Source organism: Rhinoderma darwinii, chromosome 6, assembly GCF_050947455.1.
Source record: "Rhinoderma darwinii isolate aRhiDar2 chromosome 6, aRhiDar2.hap1, whole genome shotgun sequence".
In the NCBI taxonomy this organism is placed as follows: domain Eukaryota; kingdom Metazoa; phylum Chordata; class Amphibia; order Anura; family Rhinodermatidae; genus Rhinoderma; species Rhinoderma darwinii.
In genome coordinates this window covers 40,396,040-40,417,488 of record NC_134692.1, presented here as the reverse complement: position 1 = coordinate 40,417,488, position 21,449 = coordinate 40,396,040, and the positions used below count along the sequence as shown (strand labels likewise).

At 42.4% G+C, this 21,449-nt stretch overlaps 1 protein-coding gene across 2 annotated transcripts in view; it reads right to left on the bottom strand.

Annotated features, from left to right (window-relative positions):
• Positions 1-2,975: 2,975 nt before the first annotated feature.
• The window catches only part of NUP35 (nucleoporin 35), a 49,598-nt gene continuing 31,124 nt past the window's right edge, over positions 2,976-21,449 (bottom strand). Inside the window, exons 1-9 of one of the 2 annotated variants that reach the window (XM_075829544.1) lie at positions 20,211-20,467; positions 18,780-18,938; positions 18,046-18,170; positions 13,545-13,605; positions 11,106-11,247; positions 10,359-10,428; positions 10,147-10,275; positions 6,644-6,805; positions 2,976-3,523 (exon numbers count right to left, since the gene is read on the bottom strand). In XM_075829544.1, the coding sequence (XP_075685659.1) occupies positions 3,446-3,523; positions 6,644-6,805; positions 10,147-10,275; positions 10,359-10,428; positions 11,106-11,247; positions 13,545-13,605; positions 18,046-18,170; positions 18,780-18,938; positions 20,211-20,238 (954 nt within the window). In that variant the 5' untranslated portion in view covers positions 20,239-20,467 and the 3' untranslated portion in view covers positions 2,976-3,445. Of the gene's footprint in view, positions 3,524-6,643; positions 6,806-10,146; positions 10,276-10,358; positions 10,429-11,105; positions 11,248-13,544; positions 13,606-18,045; positions 18,171-18,779; positions 18,939-20,210; positions 20,468-21,449 lie in introns of those variants that run through there. The other variant, XM_075829545.1, reaches the window with a different exon arrangement.

Here is a 21,449-nt window from a genome sequence, read left to right as displayed (position 1 = left end):
TGGTTTTAATCAAAAAGTGATACTTCTAGGCTGTGTTCACACAGGGGGCAAAAACGCAGCATAATAGCACACAGCGTATGGGCCCTGTGCGCCGCAGGGAATTCTGGGCAAAAAAAAAAAGCACACCAGACTGTGGTGCAGTTTTTCACCAGAAAAGCCTGCCGCAGAAAACTGCAGCACTTAACAGGCCTGCTAACAGGCCAGACTCTTGGAATGAGGTTTCATCCAAGAAGCCCGCTACAGCCGGTGACTGGCTGCCGCAGCGGTCACATAGGATAAAGCATCATCCCAGGAGACCGGCTCTCTGATATAATACAGGCCGACCCCCTCAGATGATGTTTCATACCATGTGACAGCCGCTCCAGCCTGTGATTAGCAGCAGCAGCAGTCACATGTGCCAAAAAATCATCCCAGGAGGCCACGCTGGAGGGACACATACTTCTGGTTAAGTATGGATTGTTTTGTTTTTTTTTTTTTCATGCAGAGGGATCATTGCGAACCCGCCAGAAAAAACCGCAACAACTGATATTTGTTGCGGGTTTTACCTCCCATTGAATTCAATTGGGAAAACCCACAACAAATAAGCATTTATACAAATACAAGTGACATTCTACGGAATAAAATTCTGCACCGCAAGTCAATTCCGGAGCGTTTTTTTATGACAAATATTAACACAGCGTGTGGATGAGACTTGTTTTATCCCCTCCACTTTGCTGCTACTGTATTTGCTACAGATTTTCTGCAACGAATTCCACAGTATTTACGCACCGTGTGAACTGAACCTTAATGTTGATAGTATTTGGAGGTTTCCCAGGACAGCGTCCCTTAATGATTCCATTACACACAATATTTTTTTTAACACTTCAAAATTTTGTATACATCAGTCCTGCAAAGGAGACTCCTTAATGATTAGAAATAGAGATATGTCTATCACAGAACACAGCAGTGTATACCATCTAGAACCAGAGTTATGTCCGTTTTAAGACAGCTCGGCACTTTTTTTTGTGTGTCAGGCATCTTACATTAGATGGCGATTTTAAAATTCTTCTAGAGCATTTTATGCAACATGTTATTTTGTGCTTTAAATACTTAAATTGTCTCGTCTTCCTTAGGCCACGTTCACATGCAGTGTAAAATATAAAATGGGATTTCAAGCCAATAAAAATTGATGGCCTATCCTCCGATTAGGCCAACAATAACTGATGGGTCAGGGTCAGACTCCCAGGATGCCTGCCGACCAGCTGTATTGAAGGGACCGCAGCCCTCACGTCAAAGGGAGAAAAGGCTGCAATACCTGTGAACCACCACTAAAGCATGTTGACAACTCAGTGAGCAAAAAATAAAGGGGAGGCAGCACTTGTACGAGCGCTGCAGCCCCTTCAATACTGTTGACCAGCGGGGGTCTTAGGACTCTGGATACACAATCAATAGCTGATGGATTGGGGGCAGAGCATAGGCCATCAATTTTTTATTGGCTGAAAATCCCTTTTAATGCAGAATTTAGAGTAAGACGCAACATACTATATTCTGCCATGGATTTCACAAACTACTGGGAGGGGTAAAGTCTGCATATGGATTACTGTACCTGATGTATGAGATTTTAATTTTTTTGGGATACCAAAGAAAGTCACAAAAGTTCAATATATTTAAAAAAAAATCTGCACATGGGTCGTGAAAAAGAGCGCCATTCATATGAGCTAGTTTAATCGGTGCTAGTTTGCTTCTTGTGAAAGGAGCAAAGATTGCTTATATATGGGGTTGAGCGTTCCTCACGCCGATCATTCGTCCCCATAAATCATGTCGGCAGCACATCTCAGTTTAAGTTATTAAATGTTGCATCAATGAGCAGATCAGCCAATGAACTCATTCATCTGATGATCATTGCCCTGTTTACACAGGACAATGATCTGGAACAAGCATTCATATGAATGCTCATTTGCCCTATCACTGGCCCGTGTAATAGGGTCTTTACTAAAGGGTTTCCAGAGCATCTGAATGAAGCCTTATGTTATTGTGGTTAAAAACAAAAAAAAAAAAAACAAAACAGGTACATAAGAGTGTTCTATTTCAAATTCTGACTTTTAGGAGAAAATGCCATTAAAAGAGAGTGCGGTCTCATGTAGACAGACCCTGTCCCTATGCCCTATTAGGGCATATATCATATATGGGAGTCCTCTGTTCGGGACCCCCCTCTTTGAGCCAGAATAGAGAGCAGCTCTGGCTGACTCAAGTCGTCCATGTAGCAGCTGATCGAGGAAAGGTCTGGCTAGAGAAGGCTTCCCCCTGAACAATCAGCTGTTTGATGCTGGGAGTGACAGCTTCAACATGAAAGGAGTGGTCTCATTAAGGGTATATGCCCACGTGGCAGATTTGTTGCAAAAATGTCTTCAACTGTCCCATGTGTGTGTACGGGGCTTGCAGAAATCCTTGCACATGCTGCAGGACCAACCCCATTCAGATGTATGAAAAAGATTCAGTCACAGAAATTCCTGCAACAGATTAGCTGCCTGTTAATCTACTCAGAGGCAGCACTTTCTAAATATATAAAAAAAAAAAAGAAAACACTGCACCGTGAATGCCTAAAGGCGGTTTTACGCGGCCGAAAATTCAAGAATCTGCTGAACTGAAATTCGACTCTGTTTTACGTTGATGCGTTTTAGTTAAACCACAGACAGAAGCAGCACGATTGTTGCGGCCGTACCACAGCTGTATGAAACCGACCTAAGGTCACTTTCACACAGAAGTATTTGGCATACGTTTTTGGAATACCAGGAATGGGACTAAAAAACAAAAAAAAAAAAAAAAAACAGAAGGATAACGTTTTTCCATTATACTTTGATTTTGGCGACCAAATACTGACCAAAATACTGCCATGTAAAAGCGGCATTACGCTCATTTCACCAGAAACTAATTGGTGATTTACATTGAACATTTAGTGCTTTTATAGACTGGATCATATGACAAATACAACGTTTTGTACATTTATTAGAAAAGAATAAAACTGTAAAATGTGTTCGAGCAATACTCACATACTTTCAGAAAATTTCATGAAATTTTACAATCCATTAGGACATAAAACAATAATAGATGGACAAAGATTACAAAAGCTTGCTTTCAAGAGAATGAGTAGTGCATTATTGATGAGTATGACAGGAAGGACACAACTTGGGTTAAACGGCAGCAGTTGAGGTTTTAAATGGTTTTGGGTTCAGATTATATATTACATTCATTAACTAGTTCAAGTCCAAGCAGCAACATCCCAATACTGCCACACGCCGTAGATAAGAAAACCAACCCAGGTACTCCGTGAATGAGAAACCTTTGCATAAATTACATAAAATGCAAGTCTGGTGTGTTCTTGTCGGCACTGAACTGCCAAGAGTGGTTATAGAACTAACCAAGAAATGAGGCAGCGAGTTTAATAATCTAAAGGATCACTTTCCAACTACCATCCAAACATAAATTCCATGGCTTTAGATACAAGGCCGTCATCCTTTTTAGGAGTTTGTTTGTCGGACAGAACCTTAAAAAAAAAAAAAATATATGTTAGAATAAACCACACACTAATCAAAAACCGCACTGTGTTAACATCTCTAAAAATTCTCCGGCAAGAATGTTTGCTTAAAATGAACCTTCAAACTTTTGGGGGAACTCCCACGTTTTTTGCAGCAAATTATGCGACAGTCAGTTCCATTCATCTGAATGGAGTCGTTACTGCAGCAAGCACAAGGATTTCTGCAAGTTCCACACACTAGATATTTTAGTCGGCTGAAAAAGGACTTGAACGTGACCGTGGTGCATTTACCTTGCACGGCAGCTACAAATGTAACGGCACGTGAAGACAGAGAACCATGTAAACAATGAAGAGGCTGCGGCGCTCATACAAGCACCGCGGACCCATCAAACAGCTGATTGGACGGGGGGCTGACAGTGACCTCTACAGATTTTAATTTTGGCCCAGATAACCCCTTTTAACTATGTTTATAAAGGGGTTTTGAAGCTCTGCATCAGAGAAACTACAGGCAAAAAAACAAAAACATGAACTTTGCTTTATGGGTTAAAGAAGCAGTTATAAGATATAATCCTATTAATGCTTGTATGGGAATTTTATCACTTCATGTAAAAAAAGTTACTGGTTTTCCAGAATATATTTTTTCCCCACTAAAATAAATGATAAAAACCACAACAAAAAAGTGAGAAGCATGATAAATTATGCATGCTGTAGTTATAAGAATACAGCATGCCCTAATGGACTTTGGCCACACTGTATGAATGGGATTTTTCTAAATATCTATTACAACAGTGTAAATGTGGCTGCTGCAGGAAATCACTGCAGCAACCATAACATGAAAGGCAAGTGTGAACGTAGGCTAAAGCAGTGGAAGACCAATTCAAACAGATAAAAGCGAATAAAATAGTAACTATTCATTAGAAAGTTAAAAAAAAAAAGACTCCCAATTAATAATTTGCAACGATTCTATTGGACACCACAAAGACAGTGGAGTCACTTCCAGCGGTGTCACCCATATTACTATCGGATATGCACCAATCACCCTTTCCAGCACAGGTTGCAAAGAGAACGGCCACTTAAGCCTGGACATCCCCTTTAAGAAGCCACGCCCAGAAAAGTCATTTGCATATACCCCATTAAGAAAATCTGAATTAATAGAGGGGTCCAGAGTAGGTAAGTCACAAAGGGTGCCTCACGATCTCCAGAAAAATGGTCCTGCATCACAGACATGGACACTAATGCTTAATTTTATCTGTGATGGCGCTGCAGAAAGACGGAACAATTAGACTGTTCACACTGTGTTTGAAGTGTATGTTTAAAGCATACGAAAGAGAGTGCTACCAGCATACACCTTCAAAATATCCATAGGCCCCCAATCACCCGACAGAAGTCAGGAGTATTCTTCAGACCTCCATCATGCTGGTATATGCTTTATACTTGATAGAATAATGGAGGAATCTAGTAAAACAAAACAAAAAACTTCAAACCGTATGTTTTTTTTTTTTTATATAGCATGGAAGACGTATGGCGTATACCACTGTACAGCACGCGTCAGTCATCCTTTTAACGTACACATCAAGCTTTTCACGGCGTATATTTGTCAAATGCATGGATGCCCAACAGTGGCATCAGTCACCCCTTAAGTTTAAATGCGTGCCATTATAGTCTAAGTCATGAAAAGTTCAGATGAATAATACATTAAACGGATCCAATATTAGAATATGGGTGAGGGTTGCTACTTTGTCACCCGTGCCAGCTTAAGGCCGGATTCCCACCAGCATGTTCGGTGCATGATATACGGTTCGTTTGTCGGCCGCTAGGTGTCCCTGCCTCGATGCGTGAAACCTGTCCCGTACTGTAATCATATTTTCAGTAAGGGACAGTAGTTCCACAGAGAGGCAGGGACACCTAGCGTCATAGATAACTATGCTGCTAGGAGCCCGGCTCCCTGCAGTGCAGTCCGGGAAATGCGGCCGACATACGGACCGAACACGCTCGTGTGAATCCGGCCTTAGTTTGGCGTATTCTTTTCCATGCATATATGTCAAACGGAGACTGTAAGCAGTGTGGACATAGCGTTACTGCCAGCTATCCCTGCAGATAACAGTTGAACACAAGCTGGTATTACACGGTCTGAGCAGGGCCGTGATAACGAGCACCGATCAATGAGACAGCTCGTTTATAGGTGCACGTTTACTCCTTTCACAAGGAGCCATGTATGGGGACGAGCACACGTTACTTTGATCGCTCGTCCACATACATTTTTATCATGTCGGCAGCGCGGCTCCCTGCTTACACAGGGAGATGTGCTGCCGACAGAGAATATTGATGACGTTTAAAATGATACAATCAGCTAACAAACGAGCATTTGCTCGTTCATAGGCCGATCGCTGCCATGTTTACACAGGGCAATCAGGAACGAGCGTTCTATGAACGCTTGTATTGCGATAATTGGCCCATGTAAAAGCGCCTTTAGTGATCAGTTTATGGCCAAGGAACCATTTTAACAAGTAGAGATTGTCCAAAGCAGATAACCCCTAAAGAGACTCTGTCACCACATTATAAGTGCCCCATCTCCTACATAATGTGATCGGCGCTGTAATGTAGATAACAGTGGTTTTTATTTTGAAAAACGCTCATTTTTTATCAAGTTATGAGCAATTTTAGATTTATACTAATTCGTTTCTTAATGACCAACTGGATGTGTTTTTACTTTTGACCAACTGGGTGTTGTACAGAGGAGTGTATGAGGCTGACCAATCAGCGTCATACACGTCTCATTGTTCCAGCCCAGCTTCTTTCACTGCACAATGCCCACTTGGTCAAAAGTAAAAAAACACGCCCAGTTAGTCATTAAGAAACTAATTAGCATAAATCTAAAATTGCTCATAACTTGATCAAAAATGATAGTTTTTCAAAATAAAAGCCACTGCTCTTATCTACATCACAGCGCCGATCAGACTATGTAGGAGACGGGGCACTTATAATCTGGTGACAGAGCCTCTTTAAGTAAATGATTGAGGAAATGGGCTGGAGAAGGTAACGATGAGATGATGCACTCCACTAGAGTATTGTAACTTCAGTGTAATGTGTCAAAAAAAACGAATACACTTAACGGAAAACATAAAATACCTGGTAGTCACTAGTTGAAACTCTATACGCCGCAGCAAGTGGTCTCATTCCTGATCTTGGAGTACCAATTTGCTGAGTGGGAGTACCAAAAGCTGTAACCGGTGATGTGAATGCTGAAGAGACAGAAGATATGGACGTCCTCTCACCACTGTCCATTACACTCTAAAAGGATTCATTAATGGAAGGTGAATTAGGAGTCAGAAAAGACTATCAATTAAAATTTCTGGCAGCAACTAGAACTAAAGATTATACAACTCCACACTGAACAACATACCACTAGAACTCGTATTAGTACATCTAATACACTCACTTTTTTTTTTTAGAACAAGATCTGTATTGATTACGTATTAGTCTATCAATCTTTGAACAATATCCAATTAATCTGGCAAAAAGCAAAGGCTCTATGCGGGGGTACAGAAACAGAGCATTCATATTCGCCTGTTTCTGTACCTCCCATACGAACAGCAGCACGCACGGCAAATGTTCTATAAAACTCCTCCCCACGTGGCTGTGCTGGTGAGGTCCCCACATCAAGGAATCTGTGGCAGTTCTAGAGGGGGAAGCCCCACCAATCGCATTTTTATCACATATCCCATGGATAGGTGATAATGTAAACATCTGGAATACTCTTGATCGATACATGCATACGTTGAGTATTTTGCTGCGAAATATATGCAGCAAAACCGCAAGAAATTCGCAACAAAAAAAACAAAAAAAAACAAAACGCAAAAATGCTTTTTCGGTGCGGTTTTTAGATTTTCATGCTACGTATTTCTGTAGAACTGCAAGGATAGAATTTGCATGCGGAATCGTGGGATAAATTGACATACCGCGGTTTCGAAAATACGCACCGCGGGTCATTCTAAGTCCCGAAAAATACTGCAGCGCGGACATGATTCCCTGGAATCTCATGGTCCATGCTGGTACTGTATTACACTGCGGTTTTTCCATACGCAAATATGCGTGGCAAAAGCGCACGTGATACACATTGTGTGCGTTGCCCCTTAAAGGCATGGTGTCGCCCCAAAAACATGTTTTTTTTTTAAAATTTAAACATTTAGTGTGTGGGTGATTAAACATTGTTCAAATTTTTTTTATTTTTTTCGCGAGTCAGGAAATATTATAAATTTTTTCAAATTTTTCAAAATTTATAATACTACCCATTTTTGGTCACTAGATGGAGCTGTTTGGAGCTAGTTCCCAAAATTGCAGCATTGCAACATTGGGTTAAAAGCTATCGCTCTAGTGAGCGCTCAGCATCCCCCCCTCCTTTATCCTGGCTAGTGCCGGGATAAACGAGGGGTTTGAAAGGTTTAACCTGCTACACTGTGTGTCGCCATTTTTTGAGGTAACTCACAGTGTAGTAGGTTTACATGCAGTAGTAAACACACACAAACACTAACATACATTGAAATCGCTTACCTGCTCCTGCCGCCGCGGCCCGTCCGCTCCCTTTGCTGCCGCTGTCCCATGTGCACTTGTCCGGAAGCCGCGACCGGAAGTAGTAATATCACTGTCCGGCCGCGACTTCCGGTCCACAGGAAAATGGCGCCGGACGGCGCCAATTTCGAATAGGACTGTGTGGGAGCGGCGCATGCGCAGTTCCCACACAGACGCCGTACACGGCAGTCAATGGGACGGGAGCCGTTCGCAGTCCCTATGGGACTGTGGCTGCCGTATTCCATGTCTGTGTGTGTCGTTAATCGACACACACAGAAATGGAACAAAAAATGGCAGCCCCCATAGGGAAGAAAAAGTGTGAAAAAAAGAAACAGTAAAACACAAACACACAAATGAAAATAAACGTTTATATTAAGGCACTAACATCTTTAACATATAAATAAAATATTTGTGATGACACTGTTCCTTTAAAGCAGCTCTGCAAAGAAGAGTTGGGCTAAAAGTTCTTAACAGTGATGTGTCAGATATGTCAAATGATAGGAAGCATTTAGTTGCAATTATTGAAATATGAGAAGGGGGTTCAACAAATTCACAATGTTCAGAGGTAGTTACCGTATTTTTTGGACTATAAGCCACCAAGATTTACCCCGGTTTTAGATAACCGGAAAAAGGAAAAAAAGTAATTTCAGATTTGAAAAAAAAAAAAAAAAGAGTATTTGCTAAAAAATATAACTTTTTTTTTTATCTATTGAGCGGCGTGAGGGCTTATTTTTTGTGGGATGAGCTGTAGTTTTTATTGGCACCGTTTTTGGGTACATACGATTTTTTGATCACTATTCTTTTATTTTTTTAAGCGCAAATGTGACCAAAATAGATTGATGTTTTACATTTTTATTATCGTTGCACCGTGCAAGTTAAATGATGGTATTTTTACACACATTTATTAGTTCCCCTAGAGGACTTGAACCAGCGGCCACTTGGTTACATGTCGAGTTACTGAAACAGCGTAACTCGCTGAACTACGCTGTTTCCGTAACTCCCATAGCAGTGAATGACAAGTTACAGAAGCAGCGTAGCATGAAAGCTACTCTGTTTCCGTAACTACTATTCAGTTCTATGGGAGTTACGGAAACAGCGTAGCTCAGAGAGTTACGCTGTTTCAGTAACTCGACATGTAACCAAGTGCCTGGGAGAGCACAAAAAGCTATAACGGGGTTTAGGGGGCCCCGTTCTAGAAATAGGTGCGGGTCTCAGAGGTGGGACCCACATCTGACATATCCTGCGGGTATGTCAAATGTCCTTCATGGGAAAAACCCCTATAAATGCCACGGTCACTATTGACAGTGGCATTTAGCTAAAGGATAGAGGATACATGGACCCCCAGTGATAAGACGAACGAGTGACCAAAAAACGCTCAGAGCGCTACATGAGGAGCTTGGACTTCCGGGTTCTGTGTTTGGCTTATATGTTCGGCAGCTCCATAGAAATCAATGGAGAGCTGCGAACGCTCATGAATCCCATTTAACCCTATGGAGCTGCCGGACACAGAACCCGGAAGTCCAAACTTCTCACGGAGCGCTCCTGGCGACTTTTGGTACCTGTTCTCCTTATCGCTGGGGGTCCAAGCAGCCTGACCCCCAGTGATCACACATATAACCCCTCTATCCTGTGGATAGGGGATACATGTGTTTAATGGCACAACCCCTTTAAGCGGCCAGAAACAGTGCAAATCGCTGTTCCTGGTCGTTAGAGCAGCGTCAGCCGTAAAAAACAGCTGACACCTGCAGTGTATTTAGCCGACTGCAAACTATAAGACGCAGGGACTTAATAGCAAGATTTATTCTTGCTAAAAACAGTCTTATAGTCCGAAAAATACGGTACTTTATACGGGAATTTAAATAAAACATAATTTTAACAATATAGTTTCTTCCTGAAACGCAGCAAAAACTCAGTTATTAAACGAAGTTCAGAAACCAATGTGACAAATACATTCTAGTGTCTTACATAACCAGAGCAAGGCTGGGACCTGCATCTCAGACATATATTGTGGATATGCCAGAAATGTCTAAGATGAAATCATCCTTTAATTACATCACTCATACCTTATCAATGCAAGGCTTCACACCAATCATAATACAATCTCCAAATATTTTGCCATCTTTACTTAACGCTTTCCTCGCCTGTAGTTTGGACTGGTACTGTATGTGCATCCAGTTCCCTGCATTTGACATCTGTGAATGAAATACCGAGTTATGAGCGAGAGAACTTGTTGAGTTGACGGAATCTCTATTATACCATAGAAAACGCTCCTTACCACATGCTTTACTATATTCCCATACTGAGCAAACTGTAGTAAAATGTAAGAGGCAGAGGCTTGAGGAAACCTAAAAAAAGATGGTACAATAATAAAATAAAGAGCTATAGTCATGTATAGAATAGTCATGACCCACACAGAATAAAGATACGATAGACACTCTAAAAAATTTTTTTGCTAACAGAGGTAGATATCAAATCCCGCAACCAGAGATTCTTGACTTTTCTAGGTAAAGACACCTGCCCAACTCTTTGACCATTAGGGCCTCGTTCACATCAGTGTTCGGTTTCCGTCGGAGAAACCCATCAACGGAAAGGCAGACGGAAACCATAGCTTCCGTTTGCATGACCATTGATTTCAATTTAACCACTGATTAATTTAGAGATGACCTCATTGCAGACATTTTGACCACTGGGCACAATATGCATCTGATATGGTTTATTTTAGACTGAAGGTCCACTGTATTGTTTTCATCATTCACCAGGTAATGTGACCCTGATGCTTTTCCGGATTTTGTATGAAAAATTGTTAAATAAAAATTAAATTGACCAGATAATGGTGATTAATTGAAACAGTTACTTTTGATTACACAGATTAATTATTTGCATAGAAACCCTTTGAGAACTTAGTTCTTGCCTTGTATAAAGTGTTTTGGGATTTGACAACACTCGTCAGACAGCAAAACAGACAGTTATGAAAAAAATAAAATTAGATATATGCACAAAAATCATGAACAATATTGCTTACCCAAATACCGTAACCCAAGTATCATCTAGCTGGTCATCAGATGTCAAAGCATCACCTTGTGTGTAAAATGGATCTAGCTGTGTAGGAGATAGCGTTCCTTTTCTGGTTTGCCCAATGGTTGCTGGACTAAAAACATTTGCAGCTGTTAAAAAACAAAACAAAAAAGAAAAAAACTCAGTTTTGTATGAGCCCTTTAAATAGGTTTTCCTACCTTTGGCACGCAGCATATTCGCCCTGTGCGCTGCAGGGAATTCCAGTCTTTCACCCAGAATGTCCACTGCAGAAGTAACTGGCCTATTAACTTTATTGTTTGGGCCATTATGGTCATGGCGATACCAAATATGTGTACTTTTATTTATTTTTTACACTTAACCACTTTATGGAAAAAAAAATTAGATTTTTTGTTACTGTCATTTTTATTTCACATTACTTAATTTTTTTTTTAGTCCCACTAGGGGACTTTACCATGCGACCTTTAGATCGCTGCTATAATGCTTTGGTATACTTCGTATACCAGAGCATTATAGCCTAATAGGCATATGCCCAGGGCAAACCTGGGGGCTTTTATCAGGCCCCTGGCTGCCATAGCACCCTATCGGAGGCCCGCGATTGCATTTGCGGGCCGCCGATGGGTGACAGAGTGAGCTCCCTCTCTCTGTAAACAAGTTAAATGCTGCGGTCGCTATTGACCGCAGCATTTAACGGGTTAAACGGCTGCGATCGAAGTAAACTTAATCGCAGTCGTTGGAGCAGGAGTCCGGCCGTCATCAAACAGCCGAGCCCCGGCTTCAGCCTGCACGGGACACCCGTGCAGGGCTTAGACTGGGCCGCAGTGAAAAGGCGACAGCCTAGCCTCAGGCCCAATAGTGACCGCCATGAAAAAGGCGTATTGGTGGTCACCAAGGGGCTAAGGAGGCCACAGGAATAACAAAAGTGTAAAATAACTACGTGTTTGACCCTTTACTGACAAGATTTCCAATCGGAATGCTTGCAAATCTTTGTCATACCCTAAGGAAATTGTGCAGCAAGCAAGAACAAGCCAGAGTCTTAGAGCCTGGTCACATCAGCATTAGGTTCCATTGATGGGTTCCGTCCGACCTTTCCATCGGAGGAACACATCAACAGAAAGGCAAACGGAAACCATAGCTTCTGTTTGCATTACCATTGATTTCAATGGTAAGGCTTCCGTTGCAAACGGTTTTAGCTTGTCTCCGTTCCGTAAGAATAACGTAGTTAACTGCGCCATTGATTCCATCAAAAAACGTAAACCATACATAACGGAGACAAACAAACCATTACTATTGAAATCAATGGTAATGCAAATGGAAGCTATGGTTTCCGTTTACGGGTTCCCATGACGGAAAGGTCTGACGGTACCCATCAACGGAACACAACGCTGATGTGAACAGGACCTTCGTAGTCCTGCAATTGCTGAGTCGATGCTTGGGGGGGGTTGCACAACACACAGCACACGGACCCATTGAGTTCAATGGGGCCATCCACACGAGTGATTTTTCACACAGCGAGAGTCCGCTGCGTAAAACTCACTGCATGTCCTATATTGGTGTGTTATCACGCACCTATTGAAGTCAATGGGTGCGTGAAAACCACACACCACACACAGATGCACATCCGTGTGCGGTGCGTGATTTACACATCATATGTTCTTTGCGAGTGCGTGACTAACGAACGCAAAGCACACTGATGCATAACGCAACATACATGGACCAGATTCACGAGCGTGAATCTGATACGCTCGTGTGAATGAGGCCTTAAGAGCCCTGGATGCAGCCACGTGGTTTCGCTTAACTAACGCTACAGGGCTCACTCATTCAGGGGCACACGGTAGTTGCAGGGTCTACCACTGGCTTGTTTGTCTTAAGGTGTCTAATTGATGCTCAAAGGTAAAAGGGTCTGTACACATGACAGATAGTAAGCTCAGACAAAACCTGTCCCATTTCCAGCAACGCATATGCATGCTATGGATAGTAAAGCCTTCCATTGTCTAGAAGTTTTCAACCCTTGCAGATCCAATACCAATTAGAATTAATCTAGGACGCCCATGGATTTATTTAAGTTTAGCAGCTATTTAACAACTTCTCTCAATTGGTCAGAAGCATTCGGTTTGCTTTTATATGGTGCATGCTGGGCATTTTTCTATAAATAAGTAAATGCACTTACATTACAAGGGGGACACCTAGTGACGGCTTATAAGAAGTGAACAGAAATTCCATTACATTTATCCTGTCAGTATCTGAATTTCACTATGGTAACGCTATAAACTTGATACAAATGTGGATGAGCTAAATATAAAGCCTGAAAATATTCAGTATAATGGGGACTCATCAGTATGTGCCATATTCCATCAAGGCCACACTCCTTACAAGGTTGTGAAAATAATTTGATGGAAGTGCCCTAAGTTTTGTAAGTATAACTTACGTGAACACGGAGTTGATGGCATAACCCCGGCACGAGACATCTGCATCGTACAAAAGTTTGGCTATGAGAAAAACAAACATGAGTCAAACTAACATAACAGATACGTACTGAAGAAAATAAATAAAATTTAAAACAAAAACAAACGACTCTAGTGACAGTCAAATAACCAGGAAAACTTGAGGGTAAAGGCCTAGCTCACACAGTTTCTTCAGGAATTTTGAGGCAGGTTTTGACCTGCCTGCACTATTTGCCACGGTTTTCGCTGCGTTTTTGGGCCACAGCTATAAAGGACCATAAAAAACGCTTTCTCTGTCTCCCATTGATTTCGATGGGAGGTCAGAAACTGAACCGCTGGAAGAAAGAGCATGACCCTTTTTTCCCTGCAAGCTTTTTTTTTTCTGCCCGCGTGGGGGTGGGGGGGGGGGGGGTAGAACAAGCCTCCGCCTCCCAGTGAAATTAATGGGAGGCGATTTCGGAAGTTTTTGGGCATGGTTTCTGCCAAGACACTCCTCTGTGAACATACCCTAAAAGAGACATCTGGTTCCTGGTTAAACTCCTCACAACAATGCAATATACTTCTTTTACTACTGAACCGCAATGTAATCTGGAATCTCACAAGATCAGACGAATAAAGAGATAATCACTTATGAGACTTCTGATAAGGTGCAAACAAAGTACACCTGTTTTGGGATGCCTTAACCCCTTAATGACCAGCCTATTTTAAACCTTAATGACCAAGCCATTTTTTACATCGTCACATTCCAAGAGCTATAACCTTTTTATTTTTGCTTCGACATAGCTGTATAAGGTGTTTTTTGCGGGACAAGTTGTATTTTTTTAATAGCACCATTTTGAGGTACATATTATTTATTGATTAACTTTTATTACCTTTTTTGGGGGGGGGGGGGGATAGAAAAAAAGCTGAAATTTTGCCACTCTTTTTTGCGTCCTAAATCTACGCCGTTTACCGTGTGCTATAAATAATACAATAACTTTATTCAGCGGGTTGTTACAATTGCAACAATACAAAATTTGTATTTTTGTATGTTTTACTACTTTTACACAATAAAAACGCTTTTTTTTCAAACTTACTTGTTTTTGTGTCTCCATATTTGAAGAGCCGTAACGTTTTTATTTTTTCGCCGATGCGGTTGTATGACGGCTTTTTTTTTGCGGGACGACGTAGTTTTTATTGGTACCATTTTGGAGTAGATGCGACTTTTTGATCACTTTTTAATCAAATTTTTTTAAGGTCAGGATTCACAGAAAACAGCAATTTTTCCATCTTTTTTTATTTAAAGAGGCTCTGTCACCAGATTTTGCAATCCATATCTGCTATTGCAGCAGATCGGCGCTGCAATGTAGATTACAGTAACGTTTTTATTTTAAAAAAAACGAGTATTTTTGACCAAGTTATAACCATTTTCGTATTTATGCAAATGAGGCTTGCAAAAGTACAACTGGGCGTGTTGAAAAGTAAAAGTACAACTGGGCGTGTATTATGTGCGTACATCGGGGCGTTTACTACTTTTACTAGCTGGGCGTTGTGTATAGAAGTGTCATCCACTTCTCTTCACAACGCCCAGCTTCTGGCAGTGCAGACACAGCCGTGTTCTCCAGAGATCACGCTGTGACGTCATTCACAGGTCCTGCATCATGTCGGCACCAGAGGCTACAGATGATTCTGCAGCAGCATCAGCGTTTGCAGGTAAGTCGATGTAGCTACTTACCTGCAAATGCTGCTGCAGAATCAACTGTAGCCTCTGGTGCCGACACGATGCAGGACCTGTGAGTGACGTCACAGCGTGATCTGCCAGAAGCTGGGCGTTCTGAAGAGAAGTGGATGATACTTCTCATCAGAAAGCCCAGCTAGTAAAAGTAGTAAACACGCCCCGATGTACGCACATAATACACGCCCAGTTGTACTTTTACTTTTCAACACGCCCAGTTGTACTTTTGCAAGCCTCATTTGCATAAATATAAAAATGGTCATAACTTGGCCAAAAATGCTCGTTTTTTAAAAATAAAAACGTTACTGTAATCTACATTGCAGCGCCTATCTGCTGCAATAGCAGATAGGGGATGCAAAATCTGGTGACAGCCTCTTTAATTTTTTACGGCGTTCACCGTGCAGGTTAAGTAATGTAATAGCTTTATAGTCGGGGTTGTTACTGACGCGGCGATACCAAATATGTGTAACTTTTTTACTTTATTTTGTTTTTTTAATACTAAAGCAGTTAGGGGAAAAAGTGGGTTTTTCCTTTTTTTTTTTTAAATTAACTATATTAAACTTTTTTTTTTTACTTTTTTACTAGTCCCACTAGGGGACTTTAATATGCGATTCTGCGATCACTATTATAGTACACTGCAATACTTCTGTATTGCAGTGTATTATGCCTGTCCGTTTAAAACGGACAGGCATCTGCTAGGTCATGCCTGCGGCATGATCTAGCAGGCACTCATTACAGGCAGACCTGGGGGCTTTTATAAGGCCCCCGGCTGCCATTGGAGACAGACACTCAGCGATCGCATCGCCGGGTGTCGGTGGGATGAGAGGGAGCTCCCTCCCTCTCTCCAAAACCACTCAGATGCTATTGAGCACCGGAACTGAGGGGTTAAACGGGTGAGAGCGATACTAATATCGATCTCACCCGGCAGAGCAGGGACGCTGGCAGCTGAGAGCAGGGAGATTTGACAGCTCCCTGCTCCGTTTACTTATACCGATGCCGCGACGTAAAAAGTCTATGGGCCGGTCACTAACGGGTTAATGTAGTTCGGCACTTATTGGGGCAGTGCTGAAGGAGTTTTACTGAACTTTGTTTACGGACTGCATCTCAGAAAGACATTAGGGTTTTCAGATACGATCGCTAAAGATAAACTAGGGGTGGAGAAATTATTGTCATTAAGTGTAAAATTATTTTTAAGAACCAAGGGGGAGATTTTTAGAACTAGTGCAAGGCGATGTGTCCAGAGCAAATCAGATTGTGCCTTTAATTTTTGCAAACAGCGAATACTAACAAAGGCTGTAGTGACACGGAAGTTTGTTTCTACGTTATTCTGTCCCATTATTTCTAAAAACATTAGTGAATGTTCCAGTTTACATTGCTAGTGATTTTGATAACATTTTCCTGCTTCATTAAGCTATTTTGGCAAGCAGAATAGAGTAGTCTGCTTCGCTACGCTAAGGCTGCGTTCCCACAGGTTGGATATGCTGCGCAAAAGGAGAGGCCGCAGTGAATTTTCGCCCCCAAAAAAAAAAAAAAAAAAAAAAAAAGATGCCCTAAATTGGCGAAAGCCAGCACTTGGAAAAGTCTTTAATTACCCCAGGCCCTTGTCATGGCGAAGCGTCCCCATGCAGTCTGGCCTCCTCGTATGACGCTGTAGCCCATGTGACCGCTGCAGCCTGTGCTTGGCTGCAAAAGTTACATCATCCCGGGAGGCTGGTCTGGATGAAAAAGGCTTTTTTTTTCTCATCTGCAATTTTTGCAGCGGAATTGCAGTGTTTGAGGCAAAAGTCGCAACACTAATTGTTCCATGTTTTACCTCCCCTTTTGAATTCAACAGGAAAAACCTGCAACAGAAGAGCAGCGAATCTGCAACAAACTGAAATGCTGTGGATTTAAATTCCGCACCCCAAACATATATGAAGGTTTTCGCTGCAGATTTTTTCTGCAGTGTCTGCATGAGATTCATTCAAATCTCACTTTGCTGCTACTGTAAATGCTGCGGAATTTCCGCACATAATTTCACGGCATTTGCACTACAGGGGAACCCAGCCTAAAAAGAATATAATGACAATAAAATGGATGCTTGATGGACATCATTAAAGTCAATGGGTCAATTTCCCAAAGGACCCAAAATTGCGAAATTTTGGCCGTTTTCAACGCTCACACCACTTTTAAAGAAGTGGGGAAAGCTCAGCTGAAGGAAGCATGGCCATTAGTGGCTCGTAGCATTTACTATAATTACGCCAAAAACTGGTGAAAATTACAGCTGAAATTGATGCCGACTCCTGAACTCGCATAGATTTTGTAAAGCGGCGCACGGACAGCCAAAGATTCAAAAACTTTATTGAGAGACGTTACTCTAGCTCAATTTTTATTAATACATCTACCCCATTGTTTCTGTTCCGATCGGTTAAAAAAGCGGTGATGCAGATACGAACAGAGACTAAAGCCCTGTTCAGTTTTTTGACGTGGAAACCGCACCACAAAACGGCCAAAAACGCCTCCCATTAATTTCAATTTTGCGAGCGCAAAAAGCACTTGTGGGAAAAAGCAGCGTCATGCCCTTTCTTCGGGGGTTTCAGTCTCTGACCTTCCATTGACATCAATGGGATGCAGAGAAAAACGCGGCAAAGAGTGCAGTCATGTCAAATTCTGCATCAAAATTCCTGAAGAAATTTTGAAGCAGATTTTCCCACCTGCAAAAAAAAAAAAAAAAAAAAAACCCCATGTGAACAGGGCCTAAAGGTTTTTCAATAAAAGAGAATATATTTTACCAGTTTTCTAGAACTTAAAGGTGTGGATCCAAGACCTGGGCTTAAAAGGTCATCATAAATACTTGCAACAGGGGGCGCACCACTCTTATCTTTATGAGCTGGCAGCACAGGCTGAGGAGTACCCCCTAAAAAGACAAAAGGACTAGCGTTAGTAAGTCAAGCGATGGCCACATCACAGCTGCGTTGGAGTCTTTAGTTGGGACCAGAAAAACAGATCAGATCCGTCCGGTGAATGAAGGAAATCCCCTCATCGATGGGTAAACAAAATAAAAGCTCTTTGCCTTACAGGATCCAATCACTTTCTCTGGATGCCAAATATACGGCTCTCATAGAGCGGGAATATAAATAATTGAGTAACCGGTTCACATCTGTGCTCGGTGTTTCCATTTTTCTGCTCAGAGGAAAACAATGAAAATATTGGAAGCGCCGCTTTCTGTTCCATGACGGACACCATAGGCACGTGACGAAACCCATTGACTTCAATAAGTTTCGGTCATGGTGTCCTATTTTACCAGAAGCAGTGGTGCAGCATGCTGTGCTACAGTTTCCGGCATTTTGGACTGGATCTGTGACGGCAGCCCCTAACAGACTCCAACGCAGAGGTGAACAGGCTCTAAAACAAAGTTTTACAACAAAAGGCAGCACAGTATATTTTTGTTGCCTGTATTTAGATATAGCAAGTTCTCAAAATCTGCTTGAATAAATAAAAAGGCCCCTCTGCTCGCATATATTACCTCCCATGAATGGTGATCGCAATTCCATAACTCCTAATGATGGACGTGGCTGTGGAGTTACTGGGGTCGGTATATCACCCATGAGGAAGCCAGGCAGGAACTGGGCACCGGCACCAGCCTTCGGAGAGGTTGGTGAACCCAGTGTCATTGGTTCTCCGCCTGTGGGAAAAAAAAAAAGTTAACATGCAGAACTTCAGAAAGTTGTGTCCATTTCGGTGCCTACTTTCCCTTGAGAGAAACAATGTTGTGCCATCGTGGTCTGAACGACAGGATCCACATCAATACCATCTCGTGACAGGTCTCTACAATACGCTGTGTGGCCAAAAGTATGTGGACACCACACCTAGAAACTACGCTCAGATGTTTCAGCCACACCCATTGCAGACAGGTGAATAGATCTGAGCACAGTCATGCAATCTCCATAGAGAAACATTAGTATGGATTGTACTAAAGAGCGTATGATGCCACAAGTCTGGGGTTTTTTCCACAGTTTTATCAGCAATACGGCGCTGCGATTCTCCACTGCATGGGAGCGCGGTTTCGGCCAGGTGGTGCTGCTGCTGCTCCATGTTTTCTCCCCCTTAGGATGAATTCACACTTGGCCCGAATTGCAAAAATGCACAAGTGAATTTTTATTTAAAAAAATTTAGGATGGGATTCTAAAAACTCCATCCACACGCATCGTACTGTAAATTGTTGTGGATTTTCAGTGTAGAAAACAAAGTGGTTGTTTTGTTGGCTGCACAAAGTACAGGTGAAGCACGTCGTAACCAGGCACGTGCTTCTCAATTGCCATGCAGTCGAAAAACGCATTGTCAACCCAAGACAATTCGCACTAAACCGTAAGGTTTACGCCACACGGTTCCACCCGAACAGCAAAGAGGAGCTACGTGCACAGGCATCCTTATCCAAATAAATTTGGTTCATAAATGAAACCGTTTTGGTGGCAAGTCACATAATACGGACGCCATCAGATAGCTTTAACGTGGACGCATTGCAGATGCAATAAACGGCCCTCGTGGGTCTGGTTACGTGGTGGTTATAGACGTCACATCACGGTCAAGACAGGCCAATCTCTTTAATAAAACCTGAATTCTCTCAATGCAGCACACACAGGAGGACAGAGATTATGACAGCATGTACTCCACCATTTAAAAGGTAGCACTTCCAACAATAACATTATATTGTGAATTGTCAGTCATGCAATTCTCTAGTCCTTATGATAGTTGGCAGAACAGCTGCATGGTAGCAGATCAATACACACAGTCCACGCCGGCATCTTACTACGGAAGGCAGCATGTGTAATACACCACCCCGCAGCATTGGCATTCTATAAAGTTTGACCCTTCTCACCTTCCGTTACTGACTGCTAAATTTGCAACCAACGTTATAAAGAATTGTTGCTACCAACGTGCGGCAGGCTCTACTCACCCAGCAACTCTAGGGAGAAGGCGGACATGATGACAGGAGCAGCCACAGTTCCCTTCCTCCCAGCTCGTGTTTCAAAAAATAAAACTGCTGGGCGCCGGGAAGTACTGACGCTGCGTCACTTCCCCCGGTCCGGCACTTTTTTTCTTTTTGTAAATATTTACAGCAGCACCACCTAGTGGTGACCCGCGGCACAGTACTAGGCGTTGTAATGGAGACCTGGCTCCTGCACCTGTGTGCACTGCAGGCTGAGACATCCGAATACACAGTTCAGGTCTGTTACCATGGAGACATGACGGTAGTAACAGCATTCCCAGCTTGTATTACACATTGATTTGACAGAAGTGTCTGCATCCTCGTGCTCTTCGCGGCCATTTTGTGGTGGTTTTGTGGTTATTTTTTAGGCTTGCAGCATTTTTTATTTTTTTTTCAATCTGAATCATGCCCTATGTATCGTCTTTTTGAAACTTTTTTTCCAATTGATTAAAATAGGGAGACATCGTCTGTAGCTGCAGATTACCCCATACTCCCATAAGTGCCTCAGCCACAGATGTGCATGGTCCTATTAGCACAACTGTTTGGCCTCATGCACACTTCCGTTGGCCGTCGTACGACCGTTAATGACGGATCCGTGAAACCCGAGAAAGTTACGTCAAAAACAGACAGGAGTAGGACCTGTCCTATTTTTGTCGGAACGGCCACACAGTTCCGTTAAGACAATGGAAGTGTGCATGGCCCCGTTGAAAAAAAGCGGATAGCACCCTGAAGGAAATAACTGAAGTGGGCATGAGGCCTTTAAATGAGGATCCGCTGGCGATCACTTGGACGCCACTGGACGGGCAGCTAAAAGCCATGGTGTTCGGGGGAAGTTGTGTTATGCTGCTGTACTCAAATGACACTTTCCAGCAGCTCTCCCCTCTAATGAATAGAAGGTGGTCCCCCAGCCCTAATAGATGTGCCTCATCCACAGGAGTACCCCCTTTAGTGCTGATGTCCCCCTTAGGGTCAATGCACACAATGTGTATTACGTGTGTCAAAACCGCAGTGTAAGACCTCGTTTACACGAGCGTGTGCGTTTTGCGCACGCAAAAAACGTGGCATTTTGCGTGCGCAAAAGGCACTTAACAGCTCCGTGTGTCATCAGCGTATGATGCGCGGCTGCGTGATTTTCACGCAGCCGCCATCATGATGACACTCCGTTTTGATGTTTGTCAACAGAAAAGCACGTGGTGCTTTTCTGTT